Source organism: Kogia breviceps, chromosome 3, assembly GCF_026419965.1.
Source record: "Kogia breviceps isolate mKogBre1 chromosome 3, mKogBre1 haplotype 1, whole genome shotgun sequence".
NCBI lineage: Eukaryota > Metazoa > Chordata > Mammalia > Artiodactyla > Physeteridae > Kogia > Kogia breviceps.
Window position 1 is genome coordinate 121,964,231 of NC_081312.1, and position 23,901 is coordinate 121,988,131.

Here is a 23,901-nt window from a genome sequence, read left to right on the forward strand (position 1 = left end):
ATTTTGGCTGTATCTCACAAATTTTCATATGTGGTATTTCTGTTTTTATTCAGCTTGAGATATTTTCTGATTTTAATGTTTCCTTAAGATTTCTTTTTAAAAGTTTTTTTAAAATTTTTTTAAATATTGGGTTTTTCCAGATATCTTTTTGATTCTGGTTTCTAATTTGATATTGTTGTGGTCAAAGAGCATGCTTAATATGATTTTTTTTCTTTTTTTTTTTTTTTTTTTTTTGCGGTACGCGGGCCTCTCACTGTTGTGACCTCTCCCGTTGCGGAGCACAGCCTCCAGACACGGGGGCCCAGTGGCCATGGCTCATGGGCCCAGCTGCTCTGTAGCATGTGGGATCTTCCTGGACTGGGGCACGAACCCGTGTCCCCTGCATTGGCAGGCGGACTCTCAACCACTGCACCACCAGGGATAATATGATTTTAATCCTCAAATTTGAGACTTGTGTTATACGACAGAATAGATTCTATCTTGATGAACATACCATGTGCATTTGAAAAGAATGTGTATTCTATTGTTGGGTAAAAGACTGAGTATATGTTGATTAAATCAAATTGGTTGATGATGTTTTCCAAGTTCTTTGTATATTCTTGCTGATTTTGTGTCTACCTGTTTTATCAATTACAGAGAGAGGGCTGTTGAAATCTCTTATGGTAGTTTTAAAAATTACGTTATTTTTAATCTAATGAAAGTAGAAAGTTATAACGTTAAGATGGTTTGGAGTTGTAAAGGCTAAATTTTTAAAAAATATTTTAGGGCAGATGTATGTGCTTCTTAATATGCTTTAGAATCACATAGGCTTGTATTCCATTCCCAGTCCTGCCATTTATTACCTTAGCAACTCCCTCCTCCAAGCGTAGCTATTCTTTGGATAGAGATATTACAAACTTCTTGGAGCTAGTGTGGGGATTAAATGCAATAATATATGTAGAATTCTTAACCTGATGCCCAACATACAGTAATTCTTGAATAAATAGGAATTATTTTTGCATTTTCTAAGTTGCAACCTAGGATGTGAAATGCATATTTCAATATTTGAGCCTTTTCACCTGTTAACTTATTTTTCTTTTTTATTTCACCGTTGGCCTGCACCATGATCTTCCTCTTTGTATCTTTTTTCCTTTTGCTTTTATATGTCTAACTTTTACTGACAGTTTCTTTAGAGTCTTAATTGAGTATAGATTGCTTTGTTGTGTTGTGAAAAAGGTTTTGTCATGACATAATTTTACCCACTTTGCAATAAAATATTAAAGAAAAAGATAGGAGTGTTGGTGTGGTAGATATACTTGCAGCAGCTGTATAAACATCCCACACTACTTCACTGTCTGAAACTCAATCTCTTTTTCTTTTTTTTCAGATAAACCGAGAAAGCTGGTGTACCATTGAGCCATGCCCAGGTGCAGCATCTCTTTTGGCTCCCACGCAGAGCCCAGGTACGTGGGGATTCTCCAACTTCCAATTTGCTTGAATAACTGCATCCAAAATGTCCATTTTCTAGAGCCACATTCCCACTCTAATAACAGATTGTTTGATTTCAAGGTCTGTCCTTCATGAACATTAATGGGATAAATCAGAAGAAGGGGAGTACGTGATTTGGGTTTGGATAAATCAGAAGAAGGGGTGTACGTGATTTGGGTTTGTAGTCATTTTGTCTCACAGTTGAAAATGAACACTTAATTACCTAAATTTCACTTCAGTATTAAGTTTTCACATGTGGCTTTATGATTTATTAATTCATCGTGAAGGCATATGTGCTGTGCATATATGTACATGTGATAAAAGTTTCTTAATATAGAAAATTTATAAAAACTATAAATATGTGTTATTAAGGACTAATCCTGGGGCTCTCGATTTTGGCTGTGCATTGAAATTATCTAGGGAGCTTTAAAAATGTAGTGATCTCTGGGTCCTGCCCCTAGGGATTCTGATTTAATTGGGCTGGGGTGTGGTCTGGGCACCAGAATCTTTAAAAGCTCCGGTGGTTCCTCTGCTTTGTAGCCTAGATTGAGACCCATAATCTTTGGAAGTATTGTCAGCAATTGAGTCTTTCCTTAAGCACCCATGAGGTATTAGTAGCATTGGATGAGGGCAATGCTCTTAAGACCTTGCTGGTTAATGACACACAGCACATGATCTGTGGTTAGTTAGGAATTCCAACTTTTTATCCAAGTTTAGCCAGTAATTCACTGTGATGTAAGGTACATTCCCTAATGTCTATGTGCTCTATTGTCTTCCATCCCTAAAGCCTTACTGGCCTTTCTTAAGGGAAGAGTCTGAATGACCTGGTGAGTAACTGAAGTCTCTCTGCCTGTTCTTGCAGCTGGTAATTTGCATTTTGGGCTCTTGAGTCGACTTTACCCAACAAAACCTCTGTTAACCTTCCCAATTTTCACTGACCTGCTTTAAAAATTACTGAGTTTTCATTTACTGGTCTTTTTAGAGACAGTTCAGCTGTGGATGTCCTGCAGTAGTATTAAATTTAAAGACAGATGGTTCAAATCCTCTATCTCCGGAGAAGTTTCCTCCTGATTCTCAATCCTCTGACTTTGCTCCAAAGGAAGTGTCAGAATAAATATGAAAAGTTTTTTTCTATTTTTCTCTCACGTGGAGAAAGAGGTTAAAGGATATTATTATGCTGTAGTTGTGTTTCGGGTCTCCGAATATTATAAGACTGACCTTGTTCACAGATTTAACTTGACATTTTCCCCATCTCTCCCCCTAGAATCTCCTACTTAAAAGTATAGTACTTACTATGTTTTGGTTCTTTAAGCTGTTTGGGGCTTTTTCTAAAAGTGTAATTACTCTCAACCACTCAAGCAGTGAAATTGTCTGCTATGTAGAGTTTGCCTCATAATTTGAATATTCACAGGAAGTTTCTTCACATGCTGCAGTTTATTTTACTCGTTTAAGGAAATGAATTTTGAACCCCTGAGCATTTTCCCCAGGGTATAATCTTGAATTTTGTTGACCTTCTCCATGCCCCAGCCCCCAAAAAGACTTTGGTCTTTTTAGAGTGATTCTTTTTTTTTTTTTTTTTTTTTTTGTGGTATGCGGGCCTCTCACTGCTGTGGCCTCTCCCGTTGCGGAGCACAGGCTCCAGACGCGCAGGCCTAGCGGCCATGGCTCACGGGCTTAGTTGCTCCGCGGCATGTGGGATCTTCCCGGACCAGGGCACGAACCCGTGACCCCTGCATCGGCAGGCGGATTCTCAACCACTGCGCCACCAGGGAAGCCCTAGAGTGATTCTTTTTAAACTTCAGTTTATCAAAACCCCAGATCTGGATTATGCTTCTGAACTTCAGATCTGAGATTTTAATTTTAGGCATAGTTTTTTGGTTTTTTGTGAATTCTAGGTACTTTCAGTCATGTAGGTTTCTTTCTTTTACTTTTTTTTTGGGGGGTACACGGGCCTCACTGTTGTGGCCTCTCCCGTTGCAGAGCATAGGCTCCGGACGCGCAGGCTCAGCGGCCATGGCTCACGGGCCCAGCCGCTCCACGGCATGTGGGATCTTCACGGACCGGGGCACGAACCCATGTCCCCTGCATCGGCAGGCGGGCTCTCAACCAGTGCACCACGAGGGAAGCCCTCTTTATTTTACTTTTAAACACAGCTCAAGAGAGCAGTAGTGTTAGACTAAATAAGATAGTAACATTTAAAATCACTTTGTATACTCTTCAATCCAGGATAAATGCAAACCTATTTAAATAGAAATAAATACAGATGCATTATGATTAACGTGGTTCCGCAAAGCCCAGTGAGTGGGCTGCTGCTAAGTTTTCCTACCCTTCCCCAACTATAATTTGTTTACATATATATAATTGAAACCTAAAAGACTAGATAGCACTTTAAAAGTACACATTTTTTTAGCTTTTAAAAAGCTAGTGGTTCAGAACACAAAAGTTATAGACAGATTTATATATGGGTCATAAAATGGGGCTGGCCCACCTCAAGGTGTAATGTCCTTACTGGATACTTGTCAAATCACACGTTACAGGTTAATGAAGCCTTAACTCCATTAGGCATGTTTATCACATGCGTGCTGTGTACTCAGGGGCAGAGTTCTGTTTACTATATGTATAAATTATTTCTAACCATCCCTACAACTATTTTAGGGAGGTACAAATCATCCCATTTCATTGGTATGGAAATGGAAACTTAGAGGGTCAAATTCCTTCTTGCCTGGGATCTTTTTGCTGTAAGTATTCAGATCCAGATTTGAGCCTCATCAGCCTCACTCTGAAACCAATGATCATTCGTTCCTGTTTATACCTTTGTTTGCTGCTCCACTTTTTTCCTTAGGAAGGAGGCATGTAAGAAGAAAGGAAAGATTTCATCCATTTTGAAAATTGTCAACACATGTGAAATGGGGTATAGATTAGCTCTGCCTTAGGGTCCCCCCCACTTCCATTTGTGGGGTTTCATAATGGCTTAAGGTCCTTTTCTCTCCCTTGTTCCTTGTTTTCATAGTCTTCCCTCCGCCCCAGCTCACCAACCAACATTGTATCACAGCATCAGATTCTCATCCCATACTTGGTTTGTGGTCCCTTGTAGTGCTGGCTTGGATTTATTTTCTGGGTGAGGTATTCCTATCAGGGCTGAGTCTGGATCTTCCCCGTGGATTTTCCATTAGAATGTCTTGAGCTGCTCTGTTTTCCAGGTCGGGAATTGGGACGTGGTCTGTTTGACTGCCAGCTGGACAGCTAGCACCTTAGCATAGTTGCTGCAGCAGCCCTTTCTTTCCTTGGCCAGTCCCCCTATTTTCCCCTCAACCATGGAGTGGAGTTTTTGAGTTTTCCAAGTGGAGAAAAGGTGTGGGGGGAACAAGTAGAAAAATCACAGCTACCAGCTCCACCTAAGTTAGTACATACTCTGAGATGTGGGAAAAAAGGGACCAGAACTCCAGAATCCCCATGATTTCCAGTCTTTTAAAGGCAAGGCTATTCCCATTAACTAACATACTCAGAAATAGTTTGGACCAAGACTGAAATGGACCAAGGTAATTTTTTCTTTAACTGAAACATTTTCAGATTAATCTACGGGCCGTGCCTCTATTCCTATGGCATCCTTTCTGTACTTCTGTGTTGAAATTACCTCTTAATATATTCATTTCTACTACAAAATTGTAAACTACCCCCCCCCACATACACACAAACATTAGACATCTCTTTTTATTTGGATAATTCCCAGTACCTAGTCAAATGACTAACTAATAGAAAAGGTAATTTTATTGACAAGTGAATCATGACCTGTATCAGTGCAGTGCCTCTTTGACCCTTCCTCTAAGATTCCTGGCTAATGCAGGGCAAGTTATTTATTGATTGATGATCAATTATTAGTTAATTTAGATAAGAAAAACTTCCTCTTCTCATTATCTCTGAACACAGACCTGTACACACACACACACACACACACACACACACACACACACACACTTATCGTCTAAGCATAGACTGTAAGAGACATTAGGGGTCATCTAGTTCAGTCTCCACTTCCACTTCTGCGCAGACAGCTTTTTCGAAATGTCTCGCCACGGTCGCTCAGCCTTTGCTCCAGCCCTTCTGGTGAACGAGCCTCATGACTTTATAAGGCTGCCAGCCTATGGCCTGAAGCCCTGTTATAGTGAAGCTCTGACTTCCACTTGGCGGGCTTTGTTCTCCCTCCTGAATGGCACAGGGCAAATCTGCAGCCATCCTCAGACACATTTTCTTCAAGCTCCTCTGCAACCTGAATGTATCTCAGGTGTTTCCACTCATGGTGACCTCATTACCATGCATGCTTTTTGTTTATCAGTGTTTTAATTTAATTTATCAATATTTAGGAACAAACACAACCGTATAGGTGCAGTGTTGGTGGCACATACTGGCCAGACTGTCCCCACTTTGGATTTGGGTGCATTTTCTATTAACAGAGCCTAAAACTATTAGTATTTCTGTTTGTTTTGCCATAACCTTGTATTGTCAACTCCTCTTGAATTTGCTTTCAAGCAAAACCTCCAGGTAGAGTTCTCATGAACTGCCAGGTAGCCAGGTTATCTACTCTGTCCCTCATCACTTAGTATCACCCTGCAGGTTTGATAAACATACGTATGTTTTTCCAATTCATGCATGATGCTAACTAGAATGGAAATGCTTCATTCTTCAAAACTTCTTGAAGGAGGTTGATGTCTTTCTTGGTTTCACTATGTACATAGAGATATTTTTATCTCTGTTGTTATCAGATCACGTCCTTTTTGTTTACAGAGTTAAAGAAGAAAATAGGTTAAATACTTTGCTAATTTAAGCATACAAATCTTTAGAATCCCTCGATGTACCAATGTAATATTTCTATCAAGGCGTCCTCTGTCTGGTTCACCAGAGTCCATATCCTAGTTGTTGAACGGAAAACAGTTTCTACATTATATATTTTTCTTCATCACATTATTCATCCAATGTCAGATCTGTTTAAGGTACGAGAATTTAAATAGTTATATTTCTGTTATTGCTTAATAGAACCCGTGAGTTTAATACACTGATATGTTTTATTAGTTATGCTCCCCCTTTGTCTTTTATCTTGGTATTTTGATAAAGTAACAAGTTTCCAGAAAGAACTTAAGTCTCAAAACAGAAATTGCCCACAAACCCTATCACATAGTTTCATAATAAGGAACTTCTGATTTTGGTAGCAAAAGAAATAAATTCTGTAACTACCGGGAGGAAAAGATCATTATTTAAATACATAGGTGGAATTATGGTTCTAAATCATTGTTTTATCTTTCTGTACCTGTGGTTTACATGACAAACTCATGGTTGTCCTGTAGTAACTGTATCAACTGAGAATTGAAAGCTACTAATTCAACTGTGTCCTTTACAGCTTCTTAGCATGAGGAGGGAGGGAGATTGATCAGTTGGTTGATTTAAAAGGCTGGAATGAAAAGAAACTGATTTTTTTTTAAAGCAGAGGTTGAATAAATTTTCTTTTTCAGAATGTGATAACTTCCTGGAAGTTGGATTGGGCAGAGAGTGTGCCTCAAAACAAGGTGTCCTTAAAAGAGAATCTGGGAGTGATTCTGACCTCTTTCACTCACACAGTGAAGAAGTGGACAGCATTATCTTCTCCAAGGTACTGTTGGCCTCAGTGTGTGACTCCTGCTAGTAAGATGTGACTCCTACTAGCCTTACAGGGCTTCTCTTCAGGTCTTAGAGAAGTGTAAATGCTCCCTTTCAGAGAATGAAGCTCCAGGTTGCCAGGCCTTAGAAAGAGGCCTTGGCCACTTTATTTTCTGTAGAATCATGTCTGGTTACATACAGGTTTTGAAGCTCACATTGAAGCCTAAAGAAATGAAAGTTCCATTAATGTGAATTAAATCAGATGACAGTGAATACTTCTCAGGGGGAAGGAAGGGGAACCACAGCTCGGACTGTATGATGTCAAGTGTATAAACTAACCACAGAGCCTTCTGATTAATGTATTTAGGCCTGAGGCTCACTTCTGAGCTTGGTGATGTCATTCGTCCTCATCGAGCCTGCTTAATTGGAAGTTTCTAGAGCTCTGCTCAGGAATCCAAGCTTTTTCACTAGTGAAAAGCCAAGCCCATCCACATGAATCACCTCGTGTTTTCATATAATTTGAGGCTCTAAGAGAGTGTGTGTGGGGTTGCTTTCTTTTGCTTATGTTTGTATCTAGTTGCAGCAAGGTTGATTTTGTCTCCTAAGAAGAATAGAGTTCTTTCCCACAGCAGGATCAGCAAATGGTACTCGGTTATATGCCACAAGTGCTTGTCTTTATAATAGAGAGTGGTTGAGGGGGCAGAAACATGGCAGCTGTGCAGACACTTGTGAGGGTTCACGATGACTTTGGAGAAGTGGTGAGAGCAGTTGGGTTAGTGGCTGATTAGGTTCTCCAAGGCAGCGTGATGATGCTGGGTTTAAAAGTTACGCTAGGAGAAGGCTTACCGTTCTGGGACTCTGGTCTGGAATATATTTAAGCCTCTGTGCATTTAGTTTCACTTTCCCTTCATTTTGGCTCAGCGGCTCTCATATGCCCGCTTGGCCTCCCCTCGCCCTTTTCCTCGCCCTTTTCCTCGTTCCTTTTCCTTGTGGTCATTGTCTTCCAGAGGGCCTTGGAAAGACTCATGGAATTGTTACTCATAGAAGGGATTCTGTAAAGTAAAAAGTCCACACAACTTGGAGGATCTGTCCTTCTCTGAAGTTATTTAGGGAGAGGGACACCAATATGATCTTTTTTTTTTTAACCAACAGAATTTAGGTAATTTCCACTGTGATTTTGAGGTTTTCATTGTAAGGACTCCTAAAGTGTCTGCCTCCTCCCAAGGGGAATACCATTCCAAAGGTGCATGTCTTTAAAAATGTATTGCTTTTGTCTGAGATAAATACATTAGATAATAGCTCTAAGTTCCAGCTTTAAAACAGTCATCAGTAATCACTGAAGCTGGGTCATGAATACATGAGGATTTGTTAAACATTTGTATATGTGTGAAAATTTTCTTAGTAAGAAATTTTTAACAAATTGCAAAGTTTCCATTAAGAAATAATTGCTTGAACTTCCTAGGTGCGTGATAGCTTGCCCTGAGTGTTACCATCTCTGCAGAATGATAGTTATTTCTGGTTACTAAATTGAATGATTTTACTAGCTAAGGAGAATTAGAATTTACTACGTTTTACCTAATTATTCGAACTGCCAAAAGCACTAGGAGATTGTTCATACAAATGGCCAGTGCTAGATTTGGCAGTTTTTTCAGGATGCCTGGACAGATACAGTTTTTAAAGGTCGAAGCATATCCCTGAATAAACTTTTACCAACATTTCATACGGGGGTGCCTCAGGAAGTCTAGAAATGGCGGATGCAGTTTCACCTCTTCATGCTGACAGAAGAATGTCTGATGGCCTGGGGCGAGGTTTGGAGGGTACAAAATACTTACTTTATACTAGGCACTGAACAGAATTTTTTACGTATGTGATCACATTTCATGCTCCCAGCAACCCTGCAGGGTGGATGATCTTATCTTCATTATACTCCTGAGGAAATAGAGGCTCTGATTGGTAAAGAAGTTTACTCAAAATTACTCAGCTGTTAAGTAACAAAATTGAGATTTGTACTTAGCCCTAACTCTGAAATCTGTTCATTTTCTGTTATTTTGCTCTCAACTTCCAGACACCTGCTTTAATAACCAGTGCTTTTTTTATATAGAAGCATGGCAGTGGCAGACAGGCCATCAGGTACTTCCTTAAAAGCCTCCTCTGTGGTCATCCACACAACATGTACTGTGAAACATCAGACTGTCCCAGAGTTTCTTCTCAGGCTCCAGCCCTCCCACTCTCCCTTCTCTAAAAAATAATCTGTAGCCAAGGCATTGCAACATCCTTTTCTGCGAACCATGAGTGGTGCATTAGGTCACTTCCTGCAGCCACTTGTGTGACTCTGGCCTTAACAGAGGTCTCTTTAACATTAGCCTGCAGTGTTTGTCAGAACTTTCCACTTAATCTTATGTTTCCACTAAGTATGCCTGCCTCCTGGCAAGTATGACTCTTTGGTGAGCGTTGAGAGCTTCATGTTTATTCTTATGGATATTTGCTCGTTTTCGAAGTTCTTTCTTTTCCATAGATCAACAGCATAAAATTTAAATTTTGTTTTTAACGTGAGAAGAAATCCTAGGATGCTTTCTGGCACTAGCTAAGAAAGAAAAGTGTGATCATAAAACACACGATCTGGGCCACTCTGTTATCCAAAAGGATAATTGAAGGCCACAGAAAATACTAATAGCCTCTTTTTCCAGAGGTAAAGTAAAGCCCTTACACCTTGTTTTTTCCTCCAAGTTATAAGACATATCCACAATTGATTAAGAAAATCAAAGTAACTCCCCTAAGATGCTAACCCTTAAAGGAAAATCCTTTATTTCCTATGCTGTAGTTTGCTCTCAAGTACTTAAACTCCAAGCCAAAAATTTACCTTTTATTTTAAACTTTTAGAGATAAAAGTAAATATGTTTACAGAATCCAAATTAGAAAAACTATAATCACTTATGCATAAGTATTGAAATTATTGTAATTTCAGAACTGTGAAGCAGGGCTGATGCTTGCTATCGGATACTTAAATAAAGTATTGCACATAAATGGATTAAGTGATTGGCATACATTAGGATTTTAAAATATGAGCTTTTATTTTCAAGGCACATGGCAGTGCCCTGTGTATAATATAATAGATAATAATTTATAAGTATTTGACAAGTAAATGAATGAAAATTAAAGGACTAGTATTTTGGCAATATTAAGCATGATTCCTTCAGGTGTAGTAATAAGATACAAACTGCATAGCTATTTCTATATTTCTATGTATATAAGTGTATATAATGTTTACACCTCTCTATATACATATCTATATCATACCTATATGGTATAACGCTGGTTAAGAAAGCCATCAGGCATTTTTTTTCCCCAACATTTTATTTTAAAAATTCTGAAACAGAAAAGTTAGAAGAATTGTGCAGTGAACATCCACCACCTAAATTCTGCAATTAACTTTGTATTATATTTGCTTTGTTACATAGTTATGCATCTGTCTCTCATTCTTCCACCCACCAGTTCATCTAATTTCTTTGATGCACTTCAAAATAACTTACAGATATCAATACACTTCACCCCTAAATACTTAGAATTCAGTATTTGTTTATAGGGTTGTTGTTTTTTGTTTTTTTATAAAATTTACATACAATGAAGTATGCAGTCTCAAGAGTACCATTCAATGACTCCCCCCCAACTTTACTGAGTTATAACTGACAAATAAAAATCATATATATTTGAGATAAACACACATATATATAATACTTATATACATATTACATACATACATTGTGAAGTGATTACCACAATCAGGCTAACTAACATATTTGTCACCTCACATAGTTACTTTTTATATGTGTGGTGAAAACATTTGAGATTTACTTTCTTGGCAGATTTCAAGGATACAGTACCTTATTATTAACTATAGTGACCATGGTATATATTAGGTCTCCAGAACTTACTCATTTCATAACTGAAAGTATGTTCCCTTTGACTAACATCTTCCATTTCCCCCATCCCTCCAGCCCCCAGTAACCACCATTATACTCCCTGTTACTATGAGTTTGACATTTTTAGATTTCACATTTAAGTGAGATCGTGCAGTATTTGTCTTTCTGTGTCTGGCTTATTTCACTTAGTATGATGCCCTCAAGATGCATCCATGTTATCGCAAATGGCAGGATTTCCTTCTTTTTCAAGGCTGAATAATTCTACATCCATTCATCTGTCAGTGGACACTTAGGATATTTCCATGTTGGCTACTGTCAATAATGCTGCTTTGAACATGGGAGTGCACAAAGCTCTTCAAGACAGTGACTTTATTTCCTTTGGATATATACCCAGATGTGGGATTGCTGGATCACATATGGCAGTTAGTCCTGCCTTTAATTTTTTGAGGAACCTCCATACTGTTTTCCATAACAGCTGTACTTCAGTGACCTTTGATTAATGCATTCACCCATCTTTGTAACCTAAACCCCCATAAGGATATATCACTTTGGAAAGTTTTCTCATGCCCCTTCCCAGTCTGTCTCCTCTCTAGCCCACTAGAGGCAGCAACTGTTCTAATTTTTTTCTACCACAGGTTAATTTTTCCTATTTCAGAACTTCATATAAATGAAATATAAATATTATCATTCCTCTTAGATAAATACCCAGGAGTGGAATTTCTGGATCATATCGTAAGTGTAGGTTAGTTTTATAAGAAATTGCCAGACCTTTTTCCAAAGTGGTTGTACCATTTTTTATTCTCCACAGCAAGAATGAGAATTATAGTGGCACCATGTCCTTATCAACATGTATAATTGTTTTGTTTTGCTTTGACTTTAGCATTTCTGGTGTGCATGTAGTGGTATCTCACTATGTTTCTGATTTGCTTTTCCTTGACACCTAATGATTATGTTAAACATATTTTCATGTGTTTATTGGCCACTTGTGTGTATCTTCCTTTATGGAATGTCTGTTCATCTCTTTTGCCCATGAAAAAAATTAGATTGTTTGTCTTTTTGTTGATGAGAAGTAGGAATTCTATATATGTATCCTGGATACCAGTCCTTTGTTAGATTTACAAATATTTTCTTCCACTCTGTGGCTGCCTGTTCACTTTGATAATGCTCTCTTTTTTTTTTTTTTTTTTTTTTTTTTTTTTTTGCGATACGCGGGCCTCTCACTGTTGTGGCCTCTCCCGTTGCGGAGCACAGGCTCCGGACGCGCAGGCTCAGCGGCCATGGCTCACGGGCCCAGCCGCTCCGCGGCATGTGGGATCTTCCCGGACCGGGGCACGAACCCGTGTCTCCTGCATCGGCAGGCGGATTCTCAACCGCTGCGCCACCAGGGAAGCCCGATAATGCTCTCTTGATGAACTGAATTTTTAAAATTTTGATGAAGTGTAACATATCACATTTTTATAGTTATTGCTACCTGTGTCCTATCTTGTTATTGATTTGTCTGCCCCCAGCTGCAGTAACAGCTCTGTAGTTTTTAGCAATAGGATTGAATCCTAGCTGTACCTAGAATCACCTGGAGAGCTTGAAGAAGAAGAAGAAGAAGAAGAAGAAGAAGAAGGGAAAAAGACAAAGACAAAGAAAAAAAAGTCTGGCCCTTACTCCAGTTAAATTAGAAACTTGAGTTTATTATGTAACCTCACTGAGCTTCAGTTTTCTCATCTATAAAATGTGAATAAGAATAGCTACTAAATCAAATAGTTGTGAGGATTAAAAGAAATCATACATCGAAATCACTTAGTATAGAGCCCCACACATGGTGAGTATCCAGTAAATAATTATTATTCAAATTTATATAATAGTTATACTGCACATATATTTAAGTAATAGATTCTCTCAAGCTTTATATAAACATCATCATTTGTTTTGGACTTTTACATTAACTTGTATTTATGTAATTATTTTGTAATTTCATTCTCCCTAGTTTATTTGGCCTTAAATTAAGCAAAACCCAAGTATCCTTGGGTCACTCTGTTGGACTCAGCCCCTGCCCCTGAAGCCAGAACTGTCTCTGTAAGGCTAGTGTTGGAAAGACCAGCCACTCTCACACCTCTGTAGTGCTCAGAGGGCATTCTCTCTGATGCCTGTTGGGTTTTTCTAGCCTGATAACCATTTGCAGATTTTCAAAATGTTATAAACCCCAAGGAGAGAGAAGCTGATGGTAGAGATGATAGTTATTTGTGTGTGTTCCCATCCTCCTATATGCAGGAGGGAAACCAATTATGAAAACTCAAGAGAGGAAGGATTTGTGTGTCAGTCTCAGGTACAGACTTGGTCTTAGTTTCCCTAGTATGCTTGCTTTTTAGCATACATACGTGACTCCCAACCACCCCTTCTCTCCTGTTTCCACCTTTTAACATCTCTTCTACTTCTCTGCCCCAACCCAATCTTAATACTCATCACAATTGTGTTTTGGCCATTTGTTTATAAGAATGAAAAAATATATATACATATATTTTCATTCTTATACATATTTATATATAAATGCATAAGTATTCATATAAATATATATTTATATTACATATATATGTTTAGTACATTTGATTTACATGGATTCAAATCTAAATTTTTAAAAAATGTGTTAGTTTAACTGATCCCATGGCACCATTCCTCCAGACAATCAGCAATAATTTCCTAAGTCTTGAAAGTCGTTTAATTAGCAGACATTTTAAGAGAAAAGACCTCTCTGAAGAAAGACTGACACATAACTCAAAAACTCTTAAGAAGAGCTTCAAATATTAGGCATGGAACATTCTATCTGTGTCAGAAGCCATAATTTTTTTCCCTTTCTAATATATATAAATGAAAAAACAGCATCCCCCCAAATCTGGTACTTTTTTGAGGAGGGAGGAAAATGGTGGAAGTAGTAGTTCTCACATCTGTTATTTGGCAGATCTCTCTAAGAACTGTAGCACTAACAAATTCAGGGACTGGAAAGGGAACATTGCAAAAACAGTTCAAAAGTTTTAAAAACCTGCTTTCCTTCTTTCCTCTGTTATCCATGATTTAAATGGACAATACTTTTCAACAGACCTAATATTAATTTCTAACCTTTAGATCTAAAGATCATCATGTGACTTATCCATAGATACATACCTAGCTATAGAAAGGCTATGACCATACTCCGGGTTTGATTTCTCATTACACCACTGACTACTTTCTAGTCTGCAAAGTCTGTAAAGATGTGATGAAGTTGGGAAATTCTTTTGAGAATGCTAAAGAAGACTTGGAAAAAAGTAGTTTAGAGCCTTCTTTAGATTCAATCTAAAGTTAAAACCATTTGCCTCAATACTTAATAAATGAGCTCAGTCTTAATTTCTGAATTTGTCCTATTTTCCCCTTTTCAGATAATAACTGCTAGCTCACAAAAATACTTGAGTGTAAGAATATTATACTGTGTGAACCTAATTCTTAAATCAGGATCAGGAATTCAAAACTAAAGAAATCACGTGTTACTATGAAAAAACTCCCAGGTCTTTTATTTTGTGTTTTTTGTTTTTTTAAAAATCAGAGTTGGGCTTCCCTGGTGGCGCAGTGGTTGAGAATCCGCCTGCCGATGCAGGGGACATGGGTTCATGCCACGGTCCGGGAAAATCCCACATGCAGCGGAGCGGCTGGGCCTGTGAGCCATGGCTGCTGAGCCTGCGCATCCAGAGCCTGTGCTCCACAATGGGAGAGGCCACAGCGGTGAGAGGCCTGCACACCGCAAAAAAAAAAAAAAAAAAAAAAAAAAAAAAAAAAAAATCAGAGTTAAAAGCACACACCAAGAAATGCCATAGCACACACAAGGAACAAGGCTATGTTGAGGCTGTATGCTAGGCAGATTTCTCCTTTTTACAGAGAAATACCTATTCTACCATCTGCAAGTCATTTTCACACTGGGAAGAGCTAACTTGTACGAAGAATGTGTGATAAATGGAAACTTCAGCTTGAAAGCTTTCATATCTTTTGAAGCCTTGCTTGTGTGTTTTAAAACAGGTTCATCACACATTTTGCTTTTTTAATACCCGTTCTGCTTGTCCCTTGGTATTGTTTTGAGAATTAGACATTTAGGCAGCTTTAGGCAGCTTTAGTTTCCCAGGACCCATGTAACCAATTACCACAAATTTGGTGGCTTGAAACAATATAAATTTATTCTTTCATAGTCCTGGAGGCAGGAGGTCCTAAAAGCAGTGTATCAGAGGGGCTGCTGTCTCTTCTTATAAGGACACTACTCCTTTTGGATTCACGAACTACCCTAGTGTAGTATGACCTCATCTTAACGAATAACATTTGCAGAGACTCAACCAAATAAGGTCACATTCCGAAAAGGATGTGGATTTGAGGAGGACACTGTTCAACACAGTACAGTGAAAAAGCTAAGACATCCTAAAAGTGTCTTCTAAAGTTGGTATTTATGACCATTTATAGTCTCCCTTTCTGTGGAGAGTGGCCCCAGGAATAGAAACTTTAGGATGCCCAGGTCAATCCTCACTAATTTAAAAGGAGTCATCGATAATTTTAAAACAAGACCTACCCTGTTTTAGAATCTACTTGGTAAAGCATATAGTTTTATTTTACAGTGTGGCCCAGTGAAGGGAACACTGCTAGCTTTTCTGATATTGACTTTGAGATCTTATCTTTACAGGGTGATTTGCTGTTTTTGTTTTTGTTTTTTTTTTAAGGTGATCTTATCCTTACAGGATTGGTTTTCTTTTTTTTAAGATAACAGAACAGGGCAGTTTAAAAGTTGAAATCAACCTCCGTTCAGATCTTGCTTCTCCTGTACTTCGGGGGGTTGGGGAGCCCATGAGACAGTCTGGGCCTCAGATTTCTGACTGTCCAATGGTCCCCTGGCATCTTTCCCTCACTCATCATTTAAAGAGCAATTAACGTAAGTAACGGGATTCTACAGGGTGGAAAAAAAAGGCTCATATGAGCTGGTGAGATCCGGCCCCAGTGGTATAAAGAATGCTTTCAACAAAGTGAATCAGTTGTAGAGCAGAAACTAACACACCATTGTAAAGCAATTATACTCCAATAAAGATGTTTTAAAAAAATGCTTTCAGAAGGTAAAGTGCTTTTGAAGTGTTACCTTAAGCCTTTAAAGTGGCACTCCCGTTAGTATGGGAGTTGTTTTCTGTTTCACATCTAACAGGGCTCATTAGTTTCCATAATTTTTAAAATCTTTCTTGAAGAACTGTAAGTTTCTTTACTCCTAATTAAAACTGAGTAGACTGACTAATTAGGGAAATACTGTGAAGGGGAAAAAAAAATCACAGAATACCTTTCTCTATTCCCTGCTCCCTATCCCATAAGAATGCAAAATAAAAGTATTAAGATAGTACAGTGCCCACATCTATAACTCAGAATGTGAGCATGTGTCTTTTTAGACACTTTACTTATCTTTTGGGTAAATTTATTTTTTGAATGCCATGATGCTTACCTTTCCCTCACACATCAAATTATGTGTTCTGGTGTCTTTCAGCATGTAGAGAATGTCAGGCCACTGAGATCAAAATGGTACAGTTCCTGTTAGGCTCTAGAAGTTGGCCAGGGAAAGAGCATCATCACTTTATCAAAGACTGCATTGCCAGGACTGATTATTTTATGTACAGTTTGTCTCAATAAAACTCAGCCAGTACTCAGTTAAAGGAAAAAAGGGGATAGATTTCTTGCATTTAGGTGTTTGTGGCCAGAATTTGGGCATTTGTGGCAGACTTTAGGTGGGATAATAAGCTATTCTGCATTTTTCAAGATGCTACTGAAAACAGACTTGCTTTCAGAATATAAACTTCAGTATATCACTGTTGTAGCCAAGCACACTACCTTGTTTTTAGTTAAGGCTCGTAAACAAAACAAAACAAAAAAAACCCCTAAACTTTATATGGTATGAATTTAGAGTTTTCATAAGCAGAAACCTCAGAGACATAGTTTCCCTTCATTTCAGTTGATGGTATAGACTGAAAGGAAATGACTTGAATTAGATCTGTTCCTCTGTAAGAAAGGGAAAATGATGTACTTCCCATCTAGCACCTCTAGTAAAAGGGTAAAAAGAGCATAGACCTCGACCCTACCTTTACTGGACGCTGTTTGAATCCGTCTGTGATCATGCTTTAAGAAAGAAATCTGTTTGAAGCCAACTGTGATCTTGCCTGTCCTACCCACTGTAAAGGCATTAGCTCGATGGGGAATAACAGAGAGCTGTCGGCTTGGTCCTGCCATTTCCAACCATACGTGCTTTCTCTCCATTACAGCCTGAGGAAGAACAGTTGGCCTGTGATATCACTGGATCCAGTTCCTCCACCGATGACACAGCGTCCTTGGATCGACATTCTTCTCATGGCAGTGATGTGTCCCTCCCCCAGATTTCAAATTTGAACAGGTCCAGATACCAGCAATGTCTTGATGGTTTCTACAACCATGGGGTGGGAGCTGAGGGTCGAGAGAGTGAGAGTGAGCCTGCCGGCTCAGGTGAGATGGAAGAGGAGGAGATGGACAGCATCACCGAAGTGCCTGCGAACTGCTCTGTCCTGAGGAGCTCTATGCGCTCTCTGTCCCCTTTCCGGAGGCACAGCTGGGGTCCTGGGAAGAATGCAGCCAGTGACGCAGAAATGAACCACCGGAGGTGAGACGGCAGGCTGTTTGTCCAGTCTCTCAGTGTCTGCTTGCTTTTGATTTGGTGTTACTAGTAGTAAAAGATTTTAGGAGACACCATGGTATAGAAGAAAGAATATAGGCTTTGGAATCAGTAAAATCTGTGTTCAAACTCTAGCTCTATAACTTACTATGTGGATAACCTTGGCAAATTACTTGACCTTTCTGAGCTTTAACTTTCTCATCTGTAAAACACCTGCCTTTCAGAATATTTGTAATAATAAAGATTACAAGTGAAATATGTCAGTCACGTGGGTGTTTAATAAATGGTAGCATTTGTTCAGGCCAGATTTGTTCATGAAATTCAGAGATGAGAAAATTTGGGGGGAATAGTTTCATGTCAATTTTGAATTAAGAAATGAACTCTTACAGTCTTAACACATCTAAGTCTTCACAGTGCTTCAGAGAAATTGCCATCTGTTTCTAGTGCAGAGAGTTTTGATGAAGTCTAAATTACCAGTGTTTAATCCTTAAGAGATCATAATAATCATTCAATTGTTGCTATTTTGCCATGTATCACTCAGTCTTGGGGCTCTCTTGTGAGTGCCACCCAGTCTCATACCTTCAGTTTGGAAGCAGGCTATAAGAAAAGTTGGATTGGCTTCTGACCATTCATTGGCTGCCTAGATGAATTTAAGCAGATTTAAGGCTTTAAGTGTAAAGAACAAGTGCGTATGTACAAAGGTGTGCCTACTCCAAAGCTACTTTCTTAATGAGGACAAGCAGCCAAGGGAGGAGGCTGACAGTTGTAAAACAATTGATATAAACGGTTCACCCGCAGCAGTTACTGGTTTGTTTGCTTTTTAAAAATTCCTTGACCTCCTAATACTTTGGCTCATAGCTGTAAGTACATGTAGTGTGATCACATTCACTCGCTCATTTATTCTTTTATTCGGCCAACATATAGTAAGCACCACCTGCATGTCAGGCATTTCTACGTTCTGGAGACCCAGAGGTGAACAAAGTCCCTGCCTTCATCATACCTTACCCCTTCCTGACTTGCTACCCTTTTCAGATTCTTTTAATAACACATGTGTCATGTAATTTTGCAACCTCTTCATGAGTCTGGTGGGATTAACCCCATTTTTGCAGATGAGATTCTGCAGGTAGTTTATATCATTTACCCAAGGTCAGTGGGATCCACGTTTCCAGTTTCCTGGTCAGGAGCTCTTTCTACGACTGTATTATTCTGGGGTGGAGTTCAGGATGCTAAGCTTAAAAATAAGTGGTTGCTTTATCTGATGGGCAGTTTTTATATATATTTGAAATCCTAGATTATGTAAAAAGCAGTTTCTAAAAGCTTTCCTTCCCAGCTTTATTCAGGCTGTACTTTTTTTTTTTTTTTTTTAATGCATTCACACAACAAGAAAAAATAAGGTTGGGGGAATGATCCCTACAGTCAGAATTCCCTTCTTGAAGCAAGAGAAGCTTCTTGACAGGATATACTTATCTTAGATGATGACAGCATTGAGAAATGAGGATTTACTTTACATATAATCTGTTTTCCTTTATAAACCACTATGGATCCCTTTGCCATGACTTTGATTTCCGAGCTAGATGTGACTTCATGGGTCACGTAGCTCCAATGAGGAAATTGAAGCTCAGATTAAATGATTTTGCCTAAGATTACATGGTGATTTTAGGACTGAGCAAAGATTAGAACCGTATCACCTAAATTGTTTATATTTTCAACCTATGTGATACCATGGAATCTCCTGTTTGAGTTTATCATTAAGGATTGCTTAGCACCACTGTCCCAATACCTCTGGAGATAATGGAATGAGAGTTAGGGTTCACTTTAATTAGTTTGACTAATTCTTTTAGTGTTATCTGCATATAGTGTAATCTGAATTGTAGAGTCTTAAGAAAACCCTTTTATATAAGTTTTGAGTGGCCTTTTAAAAAAAATCCTTTTACTTTTATAATTTAATAAACCTCATTCTTGGTCATCTGATTAACTCCTTGGAGCAGGGAGGGAGCAAAGTAGCCCTTCTCAGAAATTATCAGGCCTTTTTGGTCATGATATTTTCCTGATTCCACATTCTTTCATTCCCTTACTCCCTGAACTATTTCTCTTTGGCGATTGTGTCTCTTCCCAGTGTGATGTCTGTATGTTTCATGCATTTGTATCCATTTTATTTCAACTCGACACTGACCTCTTCCACCATTCATTTTCAGTTCAATGCGAATTCTTGGGGATGTTGTCAGGAGACCTCCCATTCATAGGAGAAGGTACAGAGTTCACTAACTTGATGGACTAACTGTTTGCCTTTGAGCTTATACTAACAAGCATCTCATTCTGCTTCATCTGTGATTAAACAGTCTATTTTTAAATAATGTCATGTCTGCTTCAGACAAATAAAATACAGGTACTTATTAATTGCTAATGTCCATTCCATATGAAATGGTTTCTCGAATTTGAAGTTTTTTTTCCTATTCTACTTTTATTTTTTGAAAAACAATTTAAAAAACATTTCTTCCATCTTGTGCTTTTTGGTGTTAGGTCATTTTGATAATAGGGTCTCCCCAGCTTTATCCAGGAGAATTCAAAGAAGTGTCTGTTGTGCCTATGTAATGGATCCTGGGGAGTACTTTTTCTTTCTTTCCAGAAAAAGGGGAAGAACCAGAAACATGAGTGTGCTCATGTACAGGCCCTAAAATATTTTCAACATGTTCTTTAATAATGTGATGAAAGCCTGTCTTCCTAGGCCACCTGGCACTCTCCATTCCACTGCTGATGTGGTCATTCCTTAAAGCAAGTAAGAGGCATCAGCTGATTTCTCAGGGGCCCTCTCAGTCTTTCAATTCCTTAATTATTTTTTGTCACATAAAATTTTGAAGCTAAAAATTATAGCGATTTATAAGCTAAAAAGTCATTTCTAGCCAGAAAGTGCTGATTTGCTTTAAATTGTTCAACTGCTGAGTTTTGTTTTATATTTACCATACAGAAGTCATTTGTGACTTTTTCTTCCCTTGTTTGGGAAAAAATTTAGAAATCTAAAAACGATGGTTAGATTATTGTTAGTGTCTCATATTAGGAGATACTTGTAAAGAGGTATTTTTAACTATTAGCTGTAGCTGTTTTTTGGGAAGCAGGCAAATAACGGTCTTTCCCACTTCATCTTTTTCAAGTGGGTGTTCCCTTTAATTCCAGATTTAGGCACAGAGTTGAGCTCAAATACAAATGTTCTCATGAATCTTAGATAATCATGAACCTGGTTAAGTTTTTCTCCAGGGGAACAAGTTGTTAAATGCCTTTTTCAGTAGAAGTATCTAACCTTTAGAGATATATTTGTCTGACTTTCTTTTAAACTCTTCAGTATGGACTTATTAAAATCATGCACTGGATGACACTGGAAGATGACAAGTTGCTGGATACAGTCCAGGTTAGCATGTAGAGATAGCCGTCACAGCAGCTCCAGTGACAGTTTCATCCCTAGTCATATTTCTGTATGAAGAACATGGGTTATAATTTTAAATTTTGTATTAAGCCTTAGCTACTAAAATCGAAACATTCCAACAAGTATTAAAAGGTGGGGGGAGCGGGATACTTGTTTCTGTTTTTGTTTTTTAAATCTGGAACTACTAAATCTCAAAATAAAGCTAAAGAACCATGAATTGTTACCCTCCCCCCAGTTGAGGAATTGAGGAAATTAGGATGCTCTCAAAAATACTCTTAGTTGTGAAAGGAATTTTCTGCTACTGTAGGACCATCTGCAGCTTCCTTCCTGAATCCTTAGAAAAGCTTTTCGGACATGGTTTCTGTCTCCCTGTTGTTCTTCATTCTCTTCATCCTAAATTTCATCCCAGTCTCTCACATCATTGTCATTTTCTGAGAGTAAAGGGAGGTTTAAATCTGTAGAAAGAAAGACATTATTTTATTTTTAATGAATGATAAATCGGCAAAATATATTCAGTTACTAATTTTTTCTACATTCTGTTTTTAATAAATTGGCTATTTAGGCATAATATACCTTTTTATTAACAGTTTAGAGATATAAAATTAAGTTAATTTTCAAAGAATGGATTTCTGAATCTCATGTGTGTCTGCAAACTATATCAAGTCTTGCTTCCCTCACACAAGTAAATTATAAGTCAGTCTGGTCTTGCTTAGCAGACTAATAGAGACATGTCTCAGGTGTATATTTCCACAATCTGCTTTTGCACTTGTGAGCTTTGTACTATTAATTTAATCTGATTTAAAATGTTTTACCATTTAAATTATTTTTTAATGATATTATTTTAAAGATTTACTTTTAGAGGATCCATAGAGGTAGCTCATATTTATTCTCCCACCATTTTCCTTGTCTTTTTTCACCTGTCAAAAACCTCCCACTTGTCAACAAAACAGAGTTATCAGCTGTATTCAAGACAAGGTGGGTTTTTTTGGTGTCTGTAGGTCTTCCCATTTGAAGCTTCAGGAAGCTGATTGGTTTTACTGTTTACTTAAAACAAAAGCATGTCACTGAGGACCTTAAGGCCAAAATAATAGCAGTGTTATTTTTTAAATGATAGCTTTTGTTAATCAGAAATCCTCTAGTATGGATGCAGCTCCTTTCACAGAGTATCTGATATTTTGAATTGGTTATTTTTTGGCTGATTATGTTTACTTAGCATTTCTAACCCCAGATTTTCTGTTCTTGCTGCTTGAGAATAAATATCAGTGCTGAGATAGTCAAGGAAATAGATGATCAAGTGGATTTTTAAAAAATCTTTTGGGAAAGTGGATACAAACCTAAAATTAAGAGGCACATTGCTCACTCAGTACTATAAAATTCCTTTTCTTTTTAAGGAAAGAAATCCCTTCGTTATCATTAAAATACAAGGAAACAGGATCATTGTTATATGTTTTATCTTTAGTGTACAAGCCTAGTGAATAGGGTTTGAAGGTGAATCTAAGTGTTGATTGTGTATCATTGTGAAAGATATATGAATTGTCTAGCTTAGATGGATCCTTAATGGAAACGTGAAAAAAAATGATGACTCAGTGAGCCTACCCTAGTGCATTTTGTCATCATTCCTTTTAGTTAAGGATTAGAGATACTGTGGTAAGGGAGTTGTAGGAGTGGTGCGATGTATAGAGAGATTGTCCCCAGTAGTGGAGGTTGGAACAAAGAAGAAGCCACACGTAGGGTGGATTCTCTGTTCAGGGTTCGCTAGGAGGAATTCTTGGTTTTCCAAGATTGGACTCGTTATCCTGTAAATAATTCACGTAGTCATTTCCAACACATTATGTAGATGGACATCAGTAGAACAATTTTAAGTTTCCATGTGTTTTGTTCTAGCCATTTTCTAAGTTCTAAATCAATGTTACATTCCTAATTTTTTGATAATCAGATAAAACCGTCTGTCTCTAACCATGCCCTTTCTTTTTAAACCCAATAATCCCATCCCTGTTTCCTCTTCTTCCATTTCTGTTTCTTCCTTTGATGTCATCCCCAGTATGAGCTGGTGTCCCTCTGGTGTGCAATACTCTGCTGCCCTGAGTGCTGACTTTAATTACAGAAGGTATGGTATTGTTGTGTGTCCAGCCACCAAAGGGGGAATCATAAAATATGGCACTTGAGCTTTTGGCTTGGAGCTGGCTTCTCTGTGGCTAGAATGCATATGGCAGCCTGCTTTGTCTGTGAGCACAGTGTTCTGCTGCCTCTGCTGTGGGCACCACTGATCCAGTTGAAGGGACTTCAGCCTAGGAGTTGGATGGTATACCCTGATGCATCCTTTTTGGCTCTAGTGTCTATAGATTTGGTGTTTTCTGCACAGACTTGTCTCCATGGTATGGTAAATCACTTTTCTGTTTTTTTTGATCTGTCCTAATTCCCAGATCCTAGGAATTCCTACATCCTGAGGAAACAGTAACAGAAATAAGGCAGCTAATAAGATGCACTCATCTTTTTACACTTCCAAATCCACCAGTCTCTTTATTTTTTTAAACATCTTTATTGGAGTATAATTGCTTTGCAATATTGTGTTAGTCGCTGCTGTATAACAAAGTGACAAAAGACCACCAATCTGTTTAGATTCCAAATTCACAGATTCCTCATCATTACACATTCTTCTCTCAACTAAGCAGCCAGATTTAATTACTAAAACATTTTCAGATTTAGATTTTGTGGTAAGCATAGATCTGGCTTTCCCAGGCTTTACAAATAATTCATAATAGAAAACTTAATTTCTGCACTTAGTCTGTCTTCTT

The 23,901-nt window shown here is 38.2% G+C and overlaps 1 protein-coding gene across 16 annotated transcripts in view; it reads left to right on the top strand.

Moving 5' to 3' along the window:
- AKAP13 (A-kinase anchoring protein 13) overlaps positions 1 to 23,901 on the top strand; it is a 346,588-nt gene that overhangs the window by 249,615 nt on the left and 73,072 nt on the right. For 8 of the 16 annotated variants that reach the window (XM_059058814.2, XM_059058815.2, XM_059058817.2 and 5 more), the window contains 5 exons: positions 1,367 to 1,442; positions 6,972 to 7,108; positions 17,306 to 17,676; positions 19,884 to 19,937; positions 23,148 to 23,213. In XM_059058814.2, coding sequence (XP_058914797.1) covers positions 1,367 to 1,442; positions 6,972 to 7,108; positions 17,306 to 17,676; positions 19,884 to 19,937; positions 23,148 to 23,213 — 704 coding nt within the window. The remainder of the gene's footprint in view (positions 1 to 1,366; positions 1,443 to 6,971; positions 7,109 to 17,305; positions 17,677 to 19,883; positions 19,938 to 23,147; positions 23,214 to 23,901) is intronic. The other 8 variants (XM_059058816.2, XM_059058818.2, XM_067029579.1 and 5 more) reach the window with 2 other exon arrangements.